This window comes from Sebastes fasciatus, chromosome 9 (assembly GCF_043250625.1).
Source record: "Sebastes fasciatus isolate fSebFas1 chromosome 9, fSebFas1.pri, whole genome shotgun sequence".
Taxonomy (NCBI): Eukaryota; Metazoa; Chordata; class Actinopteri; order Perciformes; family Sebastidae; genus Sebastes; species Sebastes fasciatus.
Genome location: NC_133803.1, coordinates 34,324,325 through 34,340,871, shown reverse-complemented (window position 1 = coordinate 34,340,871; position 16,547 = coordinate 34,324,325). Strand labels below are relative to the sequence as shown.

Here is a 16,547-nt window from a genome sequence, read left to right as displayed (position 1 = left end):
ATTTCAAAAATCCTGATTTTGAATATTAATAAAATAAGCGTGATTTTTCATGTGATCTAAAAATTTCAAAGTTGTACTGTTAGATACTTGCCCAAAGTATGCCCGTACCAAATTTCAAGACTTTTGACCAATCAATCAAAATCAGGATTTTTTAAATATTAGGGAAAAAAACGCTTATTAAATGTTTTCCAAATTAAATATATGTTATTTTACACTGCATTTGTGAGCATCTCTTTGATATTCAACTTCTTATGAGTTCAGATACCAAATACTAGTGTTTAACCCATTTGTGCTCAAAGACTATATTTAGTATGATAAAGAAAAATGCCACAACATTCGTTCTATTAATAAAAGCGTGAATTTTCATGCAATCTAAAAATGTCCAAGTTGTACTGTCAGATACTTGCAAAAAGTATGCTCATACCAAATTTCAAGACTTTTGACCAATCAGAACAAATGTTGTGGCATTTTTCCTTATCATACTAAATATAGTGTTTGAGCACAAATGGGTTAACAGAAAAGACTACAACGCAAAGGACGCTGGGAAATTGCTTCCGGTTGACGTCTCCAGTGCGTTACCTCCGTTACGTCATCACGCAGCGTAAACAGCGTGACAGCTGAGATGTCAGTGAAGCTGACAGCAGATAAAGTCTAAAGTGTTTGTTCTGTTTGTTAGTTTCTACTCTAACTGGATTAAATGAGCATTAAACAGAAACTCTTCAACACCACATCATGTAAGTATTTATTTAAATTAAAGTCTTAATGAAGATAAACAACCTTAAAGAGAGAGAGAGAGGAGTGTGTTGTTGTTAGCATTGTAGCAGCTAACTATGCTAACGTCTGGTAACGTTATACAGCAGCTAGCAGTTAGCATGATGCTAAGGTACACTTCAGGTGTGTTTAAGTCACATTACAGGTGTTAGTCTGGTACTAAGATGGTTATATAACGTTTCTGATGCTTGCTGGCAGTGTGTGTGTTAGCTGGAAACGAGACTTTACATGCATTTCCATACATTTACATCTGATCCATAACATTACTGTTAACTAGAGATGCATTTACATCTGATCCATAACATAACTGTTAACTAGAGATGCATTTACATCTGATCCATAACATTACTGTTAACTAGAGATGCATTTACATCTGATCCATAACATAACTGTTAACTAGAGATGCATTTACATCTGATCCATAACATAACTGTTAACTAGAGATACATTTACATATGATCCATAACATTACTGTTAACTAGAGATGCATTTACATCTGATCCATAACATTACTGTTAACTAGAGATGCATTTACATATGATCCATAACATTACTGTTAACTAGAGATGCATTTACATCTGATCCATAACATTACTGTTAACTAGAGATGCATTTACATCTGATCCATAACATTACTGTTAACTAGAGATTAGAGATGCATTTACATCTGATCCATAACATTACTGTTAACTAGAGATGCATTTACATCTGATCCATAACATTACTGTTAACTAGAGATGCATTTACATATGATCCATAACATTACTGTTAACTAGAGATGCATTTACATATGATCCATAACATTACTGTTAACTAGAGATGCATTTACATCTGATCCATAACATTACTGTTAACTAGAGATGCATTTACATATGATCCATAACATTACTGTTAACTAGAGATGCATTTACATCTGATCCATAACATAACTGTTAACTAGAGATGCATTTACATCTGATCCATAACATTACTGTTAACTAGAGATGCATTTACATATGATCCATAACATAACTGTTAACTAGAGATGCATTTACATCTGATCCATAACATTACTGTTAACTAGAGATGCATTTACATCTGATCCATAACATAACTGTTAACTAGAGATACATTTACATATGATCCATAACATAACTGTTAACTAGAGATGCATTTACATCTGATCCATAACATAACTGTTAACTAGAGATGCATTTACATCTGATCCATAACATTACTGTTAACTAGAGATGCATTTACATATGATCCATAACATTACTGTTAACTAGAGATACATTTACATCTGATCCATAACATTACTGTTAACTAGAGATGCATTTACATATGATCCATAACATTACTGTTAACTAGAGATACATTTACATCTGATCCATAACATTACTGTTAACTAGAGATACATTTACATCTGATCCATAACATTACTGTTAACTAGAGATACATTTACATATGATCCATAACATAACTGTTAACTAGAGATTCATTTACATCTGATCCATAACATTACTGTTAACTAGAGATGCATTTACATCTGATCCATAACATTACTGTTAACTAGAGATGCATTTACATATGATCCATAACATTACTGTTAACTAGAGATGCATTTACATATGATCCATAACATTACTGTTAACTAGAGATACATTTACATCTGATCCATAACATTACTGTTAACTAGAGATGCATTTACATCTGATCCATAACATTACTGTTAACTAGAGATACATTTACATCTGATCCATAACATTACTGTTAACTAGAGATACATTTACATCTGATCCATAACATTACTGTTAACTAGAGATACATTTACATATGATCCATAACATTACTGTTAACTAGAGATGCATTTACATATGATCCATAACATAACTGTTAACTAGAGATGCATTTACATCTGATCCATAACATTACTGTTAACTAGAGATGCATTTACATATGATCCATAACATAACTGTTAACTAGAGATGCATTTACATCTGATCCATAACATTACTGTTAACTAGAGATGCATTTACATCTGATCCATAACATAACTGTTAACTAGAGATACATTTACATATGATCCATAACATTACTGTTAACTAGAGATGCATTTACATCTGATCCATAACATAACTGTTAACTAGAGATACATTTACATATGATCCATAACATTACTGTTAACTAGAGATGCATTTACATCTGATCCATAACATAACTGTTAACTAGAGATACATTTACATATGATCCATAACATTACTGTTAACTAGAGATGCATTTACATCAAGCAAATCAACAAAGCCAGTTATCTCATTGAATATTGCCTCTTACTCTCTGCTTAAACTCATATTATAAAAAACACTGCTCATGGTTTCCTATTGTTTTTTTCTCTTGCTGGAATGACAGCAGTGATAAAACAACAACAGCCACATGTGGACTTAAATCATTCATCAGTCATGGTCTGATATCTAACTTAACTTTAGTCATAAAGTAAATCACTCCTGGATCACATCCTTTGTATTGGACAGCTCGTCAGTGTGGAATATATGACAGAATATGTTATGAACTACGTCGTTGTTGTGTTCTTTAAGTTATATAAGGAGCCATAAGCAAACTGGTGTGTCCAGTTTCTCCTGTAGGCAGCTCGCTAAATCCTGTGATGATGTAAGGGTTGTATTAAATCTCATAGTAGCAGGGCTTAAATGTGGAGTGGAACAGCCAGGATTATGTGCTAACAGAGACTTTCTGTTCCATAGTGAATCAAGGAGGAGACTACTGTGATTTACAGATATGGGGGCCCTGATATCCAGATGGAAGGTGAGTGGATGAGAGAAAAGAAAGAAGTCAAAAAACACTCAGGTTTAAGTACAAAAAAGGAAAGTGAAATCAAGGAGTTAACATTGCACAATATAAACAGAATGCAAGATAAACAGCAACACTTAACAATTATGAGACAAGACAAAAACAGGTTTCATCAAATCTGAATGGAAGTCCTTTTAAAGAAGAGATTTAGCAGATAAAACTGATTTTGTTGGGCAGAGCTGGGACTGACATTTAAAAGGTTTCCTTTCATCACATGGATTTAACAGGGCTGATATATATAGTCATGCAGTACGTCAGCCAGTGTTTGTAAAACCTTAACATTAGCTCCAAAATGTACAGGCAACGGTTGTAGATAGACAGAAATCAGTAAGACTGACCCTCTGCCCTGAACGGTCGAGTTCTTAAAATAGTGACATTTAAAGGTTGTATTTATTGTTTGGTCTGTAGCAGTTATCAGACTTCTAGAAATTTGCTTAACAAGCTGCACTTAGATTAAAGTGACACAAGACGAGACAAGATATTTTCATATTTCGGATTTTTTTTCTTATTATTTAACAATTGAATTATTTTACTTTACAAGCCTTTAACAGTGAGCAATAAATAATTTATAAATATAAATAACAGATTTTATCTTGTGTTCTACTTAAGCGATGACAGTATTTGAGATAATTTGGATGTGTTAGCTGTCGACACAGTGAACCCTGCACCCGAGCTAGATAGAGAATTCATATACTATTTTTAGACGTGATATTAGAGAAGTTAAAGGGAAAGGGAGGGAAACAGCCAGAGAGTCAGCAATAGAAAGTTCAACCCTTGTATATTCATTTTCAGAAAGAGGAGGAAGTACAAACAGAGGGATACACATATGTACAGATGTAGAGAAATGTCAAATCACCTTTGCTTTTATTTACATTGTGCCGAGACACTGATCTGTCCCCTGGATAAGTCACAAGTAAGCATGTGTGTACAGGAACAGGGTTGATCTTTACTGAGTTCTGATTCTGTTGGCTGTGAGCAACACTGAGAAATAGAGTTCATTTGTCTGATTAACCTGGTGATGATTTTCTGATCTTTGTCCTCAATCCAGACAAAGCCAACCACAGTTGAGCAGCTGGAGAACATTGATAAGGTACCGACTAAATATTGCATCTGATTTGATGCACTCACACAATGCTTATAGCTCAGAAGATGTATGTCATGTTTTTCTTAATCACTCACTTTTCCTGTTTTTTTCCATAGAGTATTTGAGTGCAGTCAAATGAAATATGCATGCCCAGTTTGCATTTTAGTTTTTCATAAGATGTACAGTACAGTACAGTGGTGCCTGTCTCAAATGCAGGATTATTGACTGCAAACTCACAATTGGTGAACTCTGAACTTAGCGTCTGATTATTTCAGATTCTTTGCCCTGGCTAAATAACCTTTAACCTCTTTGTTTCCCTTGTAGGAGATTAAAGACCTGGAGGAGTTCAGAGCCAAAAATCAACGTCTGCAAAAGGTCAGCAAAACATCGAGATGATGTGCACAGTGATATTCTTGACTTGCAGTTTCCTTTCTCTCATCTAATGTGTTTGTGTGTCTGCAGCTGTGGGTCGGCAGGTTGCTTCTCTATTCGTCAGTCCTGTACCTGTTGACCTCTCTGGTCGTGTACTGTCTCTACCTACCTGAACAATGGCTGTGGAGAATAGCCATGGCGCTGCCTTTCTTCATATACCCAGTGCTGTGAGTGCTCATGTTGTTGTACAATATCTTTCACAACCATCTGCAACGTGTCATTTTTAATCTAGTAGATGTGTCATCTTAAAATATTATTTTAGTACCCTGTTCCTGGGATGCACAGCGTTTTTGCATTTTATTATTTTCTGTGAGTTTGATAAGCTTTGTTTGAATCTGAAGTTGATCATTAAGAACAACTCCATCTCTCTTTTTCTTCCTCGTCATCAGGGTGTGGCTCATCAGGAGGTTGTTGGTCTTCCTCTTTTCCAAACGCACTGAGAGAAACAGTAAGTTGTCCGTCAGTCCTCCTCTGTTCATCTATCCATCCAGCTAACACACAGCATATCTTCAAATGACACTTTTCACTGTGCACTCACTCAGAATTTTTATTTCCTCAAACTCACCGGACTGTTGTTATTGTCTTACAATAATAATTACGTAGTACTACACTATTCTGATTTCATACATGAAATAGTAACATGTGAAACTGATTTGATTTTACAGGCTTCCCTATAAAGGCAGACGTGACTTTTGTGTTCTAAACATCAGAAATCAATCACTACAGGATATTTTAAACTGCACACCAGGAAAGAAACAAATATAGTTTGTTGATAATATTGTAAAAAATACAAACTCATTAGCTTAATAATATGCTAAGTATACACCACTTCCAAATATGTTTGACATATGGATCAAAATGAAACGGATTTAAGATGAAGTGAACTGACTAAGTTATTTCTGCTTCCTTTTTTTTTAGATGATAAACTGGAAGATTTAAAGGTTTCCAAAAAAAAGATTGTAAGTGTCCAATTCTTCACGATTCACATTTCATTTATTTGTCTTTTACTGACTCGTTTAAAGAAGGAGGGAGTGAGACTGTTGTCTAAATTCATTCATTGCAGCTTCTCCTAATGTGTTATTTACTGTTTCTTTTACTAATGGCTCATTTCATCAAGCTTAGTTTTATATGTAGTTTTCCTTCTCAACATTTCAGTTTTGCTACTTCAAGATTAATCATACTGGTCAAGTTTACCCCCGGGGCTCCTTTGTACTTTAACTAAGAGACCACAGTTCAGTATGCATGTTAAAATGAACATTTCCTTTGTTTGGTGTTTCCAGCTGGAGGAAGTGATGGAAACAGAGACCTACAAAAACGCCAAACTCATCCTGGAACGCTTTGATCCCGAAGCTAAGAAGAAAGCTGTGAGTGCCGTTTGTTTAGTTTTTATCTTTTTATTGTATCTTTGTTTTGTTTGACCTTTGTTGGTTTTGTTTGGCGTTATGTTGTAGGAGCTGGAGTCGACTCCGGTGCGTCCTCAGATGACTCCCAGGCCAGGACAAGGTACGACACACAAAAATACACGACAGAAAGATAAAGCATCAGGTTAAGGTTTGTTGAGTGGTGTTTGATGGAGCTCAGGCCAGACGTACGCAGAGACGAGAGCTACAGAAAGTAGAATATAATGATTAAAGGATAAACACATTAAATCCTGGGTTGAATTCCTCTCCTCTACGCAGAGATTCGACAGAGAGGGATGCCAATGAGACCCATGCCGATGGGCACCCCGGGTGCAATGGCAATGACTCCCCAGCCTGGAGCACGGCCCCTTTTGGGACCAGGGGGCACACCTGTGGGTAAGGGGGCATACAGAGATACTTCACATCAAGTATCACAGTTTGTAAGTGCATACACTTTGATGCTGAGGCCCGCAGCAACGTGAGTTGACAGAGAGAGCTTGAAAGATCCTCAGGCATCCAGGTCATGGGCGACGTCAAAGGCAGCAGGAAGTTGCCTTTGACTTAGTTGTTTTAGACTATCTGTGTGTGTCTTTATCCCGTGTTGCCCCCCCTACAGCACCTGTCCCTCTTACAGCTCCAGGAGGACCGCCGGAGAGATCTGCTCTGTCTGCCTCCGTCCTCCATGGGGCATCACCCAGGACGCCCTGCTCTCCTATACCGGGAGTAGGTAGGTCGGAAAGCCTTTGAATGCATCTTGGCATAAATGCTTCTATGTGTGCATAAAAAAATAGCTGGTTTCTGCAATCAACGTTTGGGTTTTGTTCTTCATTTTAAGGGCTGCAACTAACGATTATTTTCATCAACGATTAGTTTGGTGATTATCTTCTAGATTAACTGATTAACCATTTGGTCTATAAAGTGTCAGAAAAATTGTGAAAAATGTCCTTCCATGTTTCTCAAAGTCCCAGGTGATGTGTTTAAATGTCTTGTTTAGTCAGTCCAAAACCCAAAGATATTCAGTTTAATATGATATAAAACAGACACAAGCAGGAAAATCTCCATATTTTTGCATGACAAATGACTTACCCAGGATGACTGACCACAGCAAAAGTCTGTGAACTGAAATGCAAAACCCTCAATATGAAATGCACTATAATATTTCTGAATTTATAAAGAGCAATGCATTCTTCTCTGTGTGTGTGTTTGTGTATTGATCTCCATCTGTGTGGACTGTTTTTTTAAAGGCATGCACCCACCAGGTCCTCCATTAGCAAGACCCATTCTGCCCAAAGACAGGGGAGCCGTGGACCGAGTCATCGAATACCTGGTAGGGGACGGACCCCAGAACAGGTAAAGACCCTTTTTGGTAGATGTAATTATACCCCTTGTGGAAGTAGCTCATAACTTCCTCCTAAACTCTTCTCATTCAGCAGTCTGCAGGTTCCCCACAAGGGAGTGGTGTTCAGTCATTATCAGACCACCTCTACTCGTACCAACCTGCACTATCAAGACAAGCTTAAACAGATGATGTCCAGGGTGTGTGATGTCTTTTATGATGTTCTTAGCCCTCCTCATGCAGCGAGTGTTGTGAAGATGTTCCAGTGATGGCAGCTCAATATCATCTATATCTATTGGATTGGGAATGAATAGTAGCAGCAGCAGTTTAACCCTGTAGATGAACACACATCGATGTCGCCTCCGACTGGCAAAGTAAGTAACAGTGACACCTTGAGATGTTCCAGGATTAAAGGAGCGAAGGTGAAGAGTGGCTCCCGGCTGACGACCCTGCAGCCTGGACCCAGCTGTGCTCACATCACATCCAACAGAAACTGAAAAAAGGAAAAGCTGCAGTTGTAACACTCATTGTCAGCATGTGACACAAGTGTTTTAATTTAAGAAGCATTTAATGTTCTTTCCTGTAGATGGCGCACATCGGCATGTCTTCATCTGCAGATCTACTGCTGCCTCATCCTTTCCTGCCTAAAAGACTTGTGTGGAGTACTTGATCACAAACACGTCTGTAGTTTGTCAGTTAGCTGCACCTATTAGACTATATGTTTATCTTTGATTGAAAAGTAAAGTGCATGCTCTTGGTTGCGTGTCTCCTGGGGTTATCAAAAGTCCTCTGGGAAACAGGTAATCACTGGTGAAGTAGACGAGTCAGATTAATGGAAATGAACTTTTACTAAATAACTCCTGAACATTATGAAAGTATTATATCAAACAGTCTCTCCGCTCCCTCTGTTCCTCTTTCCTTCCTATAGATACGCTTTGGTCTGCCAGCAGTGTTTCTCTCATAACGGCATGGCTCTGAAAGAAGAGTTTGAATATCTAGGTAAGAACACTGAACACACCGCTGCATTTAATGAGAAGTAAAGTAAATTGAGTTTTTGAGATGATAAACTTTAGGAAGTTATTATAATGAAAATTGAAATTATGGAATCTCAATTCTTGGGCTTTGCCGTAGTTTATAAAATTATACAATCTCTCCTTCTAATTGTCTATCTTGTTTTCTCCCTCCGTCTTTCTCTCTCCAACCCTCCAGCGTTCCGTTGTGCGTATTGCTACTTCCTGAATCCGGCCAGGAAGACGCGCCCTCAGGCTCCCAGGCTTCCAGAGTTCAGCTACGAGAGGAGGCTGCGATCAGAATCGCGTTCCCCTGGACCAGCGCCGCGTTCTGGGACGGACACAGGGGAGAGTGCACCCCCCTCTGGAGGTACTGAAAAACACAGATACACAGACATTGAACATGTGTGCTACCTCTGAGAGAGACCTTCACACACTCACCTCACATTCACATTCATACTCACGCCGTTTCATGCATCTTAATGTTACTTAACTCCATGTCCTAACCGCCCGTTTTAAATGCTTTAGTGCTCCAGTTGACCTTTTTTCATTAGTTTGTGTTTGATTCTTTTCCCAACGTTAATGATATCAACTTTTTTTTAACCTTTTTGTAGTGAGTAGATAGAGAGCAGTGAGCCAGCAGAGGTGAGACACCACCACCTTCAATTATCACCATCCTCTTTGCTACAGGAAGCAACAGAGAGTGTGAAATTATCATTTGAGTTAATTGACACAGAGATAATCTCTCTCTTTATTCATGTTTTTTTACAAGATGAGATCAGTTGATAATGAATCCTAACATGGTTCCTTCTAGGTGCAGACAACCTTCTTGTTTTTTGTCATGGTGGTGCAACACAATCCAATTAGTTACCAGAAGAAATACAAATGTCTTTGCTTGCTCTCTTTTGAGCTCCTGCCGGGTGGCAAACCAGTTAAAGAGTGAGTTATAAACTGATTGTGTGCGTGCGTCAGTAATCTAACGGTGAACAAAACAGACGTTCCTCAGCACATATCTTTTTGTCAGACCTGTGAGCACACTAACCGTGTTGCGTTCTAGTGACCAGCGGGGGATTAACAGTGTGATCTTGCCTCTAGCTAAGGCTCCGGCTCCGTGGAATTTGGTGCACAGTTTCCAGATCCAGCAGAGTCCAAAGAACCCTCAGACCCGACCTCTGCAGAGTCCAGGTTCCCCTCCTCTCCCTGCACATGTCTGATCTGGCTTTAATTTAAACTGATTACTTCAGAATGGGTCAATTTTTCTTTGGCTGTAGAATCCATAACATCGTAGAACGCAGCCCTATCCCAATCTGCTGCCTCTAATCACACTAAAGCAACGATGGGTTTAAGCAGTTACTGGATGTCTGCACCAGACCTGGGTCTCAAACAGTGTGTCCAAATACATTTCATCCTGTTCAGAGGTTTAAAATTCATCTTTCAAAATTTAGAAAATCACAGAAACTGAACAACTGTTCTACTATTGTCCTGATGGATTCATCCTAAACGTTTGTTTAGCTAATGCTAAACAAAACCTGAAATAAAACCTCCACTTGTTCGACCCAGGTCTGGTCTTCACTGAGTGCACGAAATATTCAGATGGATTTCCTAATTGATTGATTTGCTCTCCAATCTACAGAAGTTAACGTCTAAATTGTCTCAATATTTTTCTAAATTTGTGTCATCTTCGCCTACATCAAGTCAAAAAAAGATCAAAATATTTTGTGCATGAAGTGTTATTTCTGTGTCTGATCATTTAACCCCCATTCGGACGAGATGTATGTCTTTAGGGGAGCGTGGGAGATTTTAATAAAAGAGCTCTGATTAGTGGTTTTAATCCTCCCCTCCTCCCAGTTGTAATGAGAGTGCTCAGTACCTCCTTTACATGATTTTCATCTGTACAGGCACCGTGCATTTTAAAGTATATATATCTGAGTTTTTACACACTCAGACCTGCATTTCCAGTTATTTTCAGTCCAGCAGGTGATGCGTGTCGTGTGATTTTCCTACAGAATATTCTCGTCTATTAATCTACTCCAGTCCAAACGGGGCTCAAATCTTCCATCTGGATTTCTGATTATTTTCTACGTAATTGAATGAATCTTAAAGTGTGCAAATAATGGTGCATCTAGATTAAGAATCCTATTTGAAACATACTAAGTGTTTTTGATTTTTATAATGAAAGGGTTTTTTGTTTAAGTTGATCGGAGACATTTTACGGTTTGAATCCTCCTCTTGAAGGCTGTGTTGTTGTTGGATGGGAGGAGGGAGATTTTAAGGGATGTTCGTAACGCCTCTTACGTTCTCTGCTTCTCCCAACTCTTCTTTTAACTCATGTTAATCCTAACAAAGGGAATGCTGCAGATTGTCTTTGATTTACGGCTGATTTTAACTCCAAACAAACCAATCATTTGTTGCACTGCAAACTATTCACATTATCTGGGATGCTCCGTCTTTCTCTCACCCTTCCTTATTGTTGTGTCTATTCATTTACTGGTTGTATACACATCTAACTTACGTATCTTCTCCTCAGATGAGAGAGAGTTTGGGGAAGAGGAAGGACCCACTAAAGAAGTAGAGAGTGAGAGCCAATCAGAGGAGCAGCAGCAGCAGCAGCAGCAGCAGCAGCAGCAGCAGCAGCAGCAGCAGAAGGAGGAAGAGGAGGAAGTGGTTCAGGAGGAGGAAGAGGTGGAATCAGAGCAGAGTCACGGCGCCCCCCGTGAGACGGAGTCTCAGCCCTCGTAGCTGCAGAGAGTCCAGAACAGGACCAGAGACGTCGGATCATTCGCTCCAAACAGAAGGTGGCCGTGATAGATGGGTGGCATTTTAAAGCAATATAGATGGACAAGGATTGTAGTTTAATGATATTGTTCTTCCTTACAACCAAAAACTACATCAACCACACTCGTGTTTCAGTTTCAGGAGTCTACATTTTTCACCGTCAAGACCACTGTCGATTATTTTCTCGATTAATCGATCAGTTGTTTGGTCGATAAAATGGTGAAAAATGTCGCTCAATGTTTCCCTAAAGCCCAAGATGACGTCCTCAAATGTCTTGTTTTGTCCACAACTCAAAGATATTCAGTTTACTGTCATAGAGGAGGAAAGAAACCAGAACATATTCATATTTAAGAAGCTGGAGTCAGAGAATTTAGCTCTCAAAAACGTACTGCATTGTGTTCATCATATAATTGTAAAATTGTCCAGCGATATTGCCTAAAATGATGCCGACATATCACAGCCAGCAACAGTTCTGTTGGTTCAGTGGGAAGGTGTCAGATTGATGATTGTAGTTTGAATCCTAACGCTGGTTCTCCATGGAGCAGTTGGCTGTAATGATAACGCTCTACTATACGTGGTGACTGACTGAGGTCATTTTTCAGTATTCTATAATTTACACTATAAGGTTCTTTTAGGTTTGGAGCAGTTGGCCGGCTGCTGTGTGAGTCGTTAATGACAAGTTGTGATTTTAGGTAGAACTGCTGGTTCACAGCGAGTTTGTCCTCAGATGAAGCAAAAACTCAAACTTGAATCTGAATTCTCTCTTTGATTCCGACTCCACTCAGCGTGGTGTCGGTATATTCTGCTGAATATCACAGTTTATTATGATTAGGGATGCATTTCCAGCCAATACCAATAATTATCTGTTTCTCATGGCCGATAAAATAACCGATTAATTCACACTTTTATATATCGAACAGAAGTTCATAATCTGTTGTTTATTATGCACATCTGAAGGTGAGCAAAGATATTTAATATTTCATAGCTCTGACTGACATCACTGTAGTTAACAACAAAAACAAAGAGCAGCTCTGACTCTGCAAATGTTCATTTATTTATTTATTCTTCTTCTTCACAAACTAACTTTAAAGGTGCACACCGCCACCTTCTGGTGTAGATGCTGCATTTGTTAAGTCCATAAAAGCAGTTTGGCTTCGTATTATCAGCCGATAATTTATCGAATATAATTTCATTAACTGAATAATACATAATAATATCAATTCCCCGTTATCGGCTGATAATTTATCAGACCCGATATATATATAGATATGTATCTATATATATATCGTGCATCCCTAATTATGATGCAAATTCAAGTATATGAGAAGTTCAATCTCAAGACAAACCTGTTGTGAATCAGGACAAAGTACTGCTATAGCTGTCTTCATCTCCTCTTTTTAATCCCCCATACAAGCTCTTAGTTATATTCACATTTTACCAAACACTGACGCGTGTTCACATTTTATCCTGCTGGATTTTAAAGTTTTTTATTTAATGACGTTTTAGCAGCTTGTCCCAGACGAGCGGTATCTGGGATATGAGCGGTTACCCAGACAACAACTGCAGTTTGTGCATTTGATAATGTTCTCCTTGTTAGCTGCACTCAGATCTGCAAGTAACTGGATGACACTACCCAGAGGAAGCGGCTGCTGCAGGTCTATACATACATACATTGATGCCTTTGTTTCCTCTTAGTTGGTGAGAAAGTTCCACGCAGGTCGAACTTTTTCGTTGGCCAACTTCTGACAGCAGGAAATTATTTTCACTAATGTTAAAATGTCCCACTAGCTACTGCAGAACACTGTGCAGCACCCAGTAACTGAACCCAGATCAGCCATCAGGGTGCAGCAGAATGTGTGTTTTGAGCAGAGATGCATGTTTGTCTGTAGACTATCGACCTTTCAGTATAACCCTGCTGCTCCCTACATAGAAACAACATGAGGACTCAGCAGGTCTTGTTGTGATGAGGCGTGTCAACCTAAGCTAACTTAGTAGCTTGAGGATAGCCTGAGTGTTGATGAGCAACGCTAACAGTGAAGAACCTTTAAACATTTAGAAAGTGACAGAAATGAACTGAAATGAACATCTGGTTCTTGCCAATCCTAGTTCTCAGTAGCCAAATGCACTGTTGTTGTTTTATTCTGTATCTCCTGACTTCATTTGCACTGACTTTCTCTTTCTATTTATTATGGCCATATTGTGTTTTCATCCGTTCAGATGTTTGCTGCCCTGTTTGGTTGTTTTAAACATTTAGAGGTGTGATCTTGAACTGCCATGGTACTGATGTTAGGACTAGTGAACTGCCATGGTACTGATGCTAGGACTATTGAACTGCCATGGTACTGATGTTAGGACTATTGAACTGTCATGGTACTGATGCTAGGACTATTGAACTGTCATGGTACTGATGCTAGGACTATTGAACTGTCATGGTACTGATGCTAGGACTAGTGAACTGCCATGGTACTGATGTTAGGACTATTGAACTGCCATGGTACTGATGCTAGGACTATTGAACTGTCATGGTACTGATGCTAGGACTAGTGAACTGCCATGGTACTGATGCTAGGACTATTGAACTGCCATGGTACTGATGCTAGGACTAGTGAACTGCCATGGTACTGATGCTAGGACTATTGAACTGCCATGGTACTGATGCTAGGATTATTGAACTGCCATGGTACTGATGCTAGGACTATTGAACTGCCATGGTACTGATGCTAGGATTATTGAACTGCCATGGTACTGATGCTAGGACTAGTGAACTGCCATGGTACTGATGCTAGGATTATTGAACTGCCATGGTACTGATGCTAGGACTATTGAACTGCCATGGTACTGATGCTAGGACTAGTGAACTGCCATGGTACTGATGTTAGGACTATTGAACTGCCATGGTACTGATGCTAGGACTAGTGAACTGCCATGGTACTGATGCTAGGATTATTGAACTGCCATGGTACTGATGCTAGGACTATTGAACTGCCATGGTACTGATGTTAGGACTATTGAACTGCCATGGTACTGATGTTAGGACTATTGAACTGCCATGGTACTGATGCTAGGACTAGTGAACTGCCATGGTACTGATGCTAGGACTATTGAACTGCCATGGTACTGATGCTAGGATTATTGAACTGCCATGGTACTGATGCTAGGACTAGTGAACTGCCATGGTACTGATGCTAGGACTATTGAACTGCCATGGTACTGATGCTAGGATTATTGAACTGCCATGGTACTAATGCTAGGACTAGTGAACTGCCATGGTACTGATGCTAGGACTATTGAACTGCCATGGTACTGATGCTAGGATTATTGAACTGCCATGGTACTAATGCTAGGACTAGTGAACTGCCATGGTACTGATGCTAGGACTATTGAACTGCCATGGTACTGATGCTAGGATTATTGAACTGCCATGGTACTGATGCTAGGACTATTGAACTGCCATGGTACTGATGCTAGGACTATTGAACTGCCATGGTACTGATGCTAGGATTATTGAACTGCCATGGTACTGATGCTAGGACTAGTGAACTGCCATGGTACTGATGCTAGGACTATTGAACTGCCATGGTACTGATGCTAGGACTATTGAACTGCCATGGTACTGATGCTAGGATTATTGAACTGCCATGGTACTGATGCTAGGATTATTTCAACCTGACGGCCTGGTTTTGGCTTCTGTAGCATTTATTGAGATATTTTTGATGTTGTTTTGCTTACATTCACTTTAAGTGTTTTAAATGTCACAGTCGGCACATGGTGCCATCATAGTGCGTGCCTTGGTTGCTCCTGTTATTGTCAGAGTTGACAGTGTAATCTGCCCTATGTCGAGCTACTGTAGCAACATATAAACTAAGGAGGTTCATTTGGCCAACACTAGTGCATACAGAGTGTCTCTTCTTTTGTTATTGAATGGAAGCAGAAGAAATAGTGAGTGTCTATGCAAATGTAAATATGTGGTGTTGTTCAGGTCTGGTCTTAGAAACACACGCAGGCTGAGGGGTACACAGACAACACATTGAATTCTATTTAATATGTATTTTAATGTGTTTTAGTTTTGCATTGTCACACTAACTCTGTGTGTGTTTCTGGTTAGTTGTTGCAACAACCCAGAATCATTTGGCAGAAGTTGGCCTTAAATGTTTGCTCCGTTCTCCTTCTGAATCTGTCCATGGCAGCAAAAGGTGCTTTTGGACAAACCTGTGTTGGATGTTTGAGGAGAGACCACGTCATGAATTTAAAGTTGCCCGACTCCACAGCGTGACATTTTGAATGGTTCGAGTGTTAGCAAGCTTTTTATCTCACATGATACCTGCTGGGGATGAAAACGTGGTAAAAGTTCTTAATATGAAGCTGTCACTTATATTTAATATTTAAACACTTCTCCAATCCTGCTTTGTCTCTCGCACTGACTCCTGTTAATACCTAGGGCTGTCCCCAATACCTGTTATTGGGCTTCGAAGCTTCGGTGAGGAATATTCAAAGATATTTGAAGCTTCGTTGTGAATCTCTACAGATAACGAAGATATCCGTAGGAGAATAACTAATAATAATTAATGTTGGATTGTTCCTTATTTCACGGGCTATTTTGGGATTTATACTCTATTATTACATACTAAAAAGAAAAGCATTTGAATACTGATTTGGAGATTGATTACCATGGCAACGGTCGAAGCTTCGAAGCATTCGGATCAGCCCTGGTAATACCTGTTTACTTTGTATTTTGTTTTTTCTCTGCTAGATTTATCGGTTACCTTTCTGCCAACGCTGGTTGTCATTACGTTGGCGCACGACACGCCTAATAAAAGTTTTTCAACAACAAAAGAAGCCGACGGTTGTTCTGCTGTGGTTCTTACAAGCCGTCCGCTTCACACATTCATTTAGTT

General features: G+C 39.1%; 1 protein-coding gene across 4 annotated transcripts; it reads left to right on the top strand.

Annotated features, from left to right (window-relative positions):
* Positions 1–606: 606 nt before the first annotated feature.
* lnpk (lunapark, ER junction formation factor) lies at positions 607–16,488 on the top strand. Of its 4 annotated transcripts, none has more exons than XM_074647384.1 (16): positions 611–734; positions 3,510–3,570; positions 4,664–4,705; positions 5,024–5,074; positions 5,162–5,298; positions 5,521–5,579; positions 6,050–6,090; positions 6,412–6,495; positions 6,583–6,634; positions 6,811–6,927; positions 7,166–7,258; positions 7,776–7,881; positions 8,796–8,866; positions 9,077–9,247; positions 9,973–10,062; positions 11,405–16,488. In XM_074647384.1, the coding sequence occupies exons 2-16, from the start codon at positions 3,544–3,546 to the stop codon at positions 11,614–11,616; spliced, it is 1,353 nt and encodes a 450-aa protein (XP_074503485.1). In that variant the 5' UTR covers positions 611–734; positions 3,510–3,543; the 3' UTR covers positions 11,617–16,488. The 4 variants fall into 4 exon arrangements, with proteins under 4 accessions (XP_074503487.1, XP_074503485.1, XP_074503484.1 ...); XM_074647383.1 differs by having other exon boundaries at positions 7,148–7,258; XM_074647386.1 differs by lacking the exon at positions 9,973–10,062 and having other exon boundaries at positions 607–734.
* The last annotated feature ends 59 nt before the right edge of the window (positions 16,489–16,547 follow it).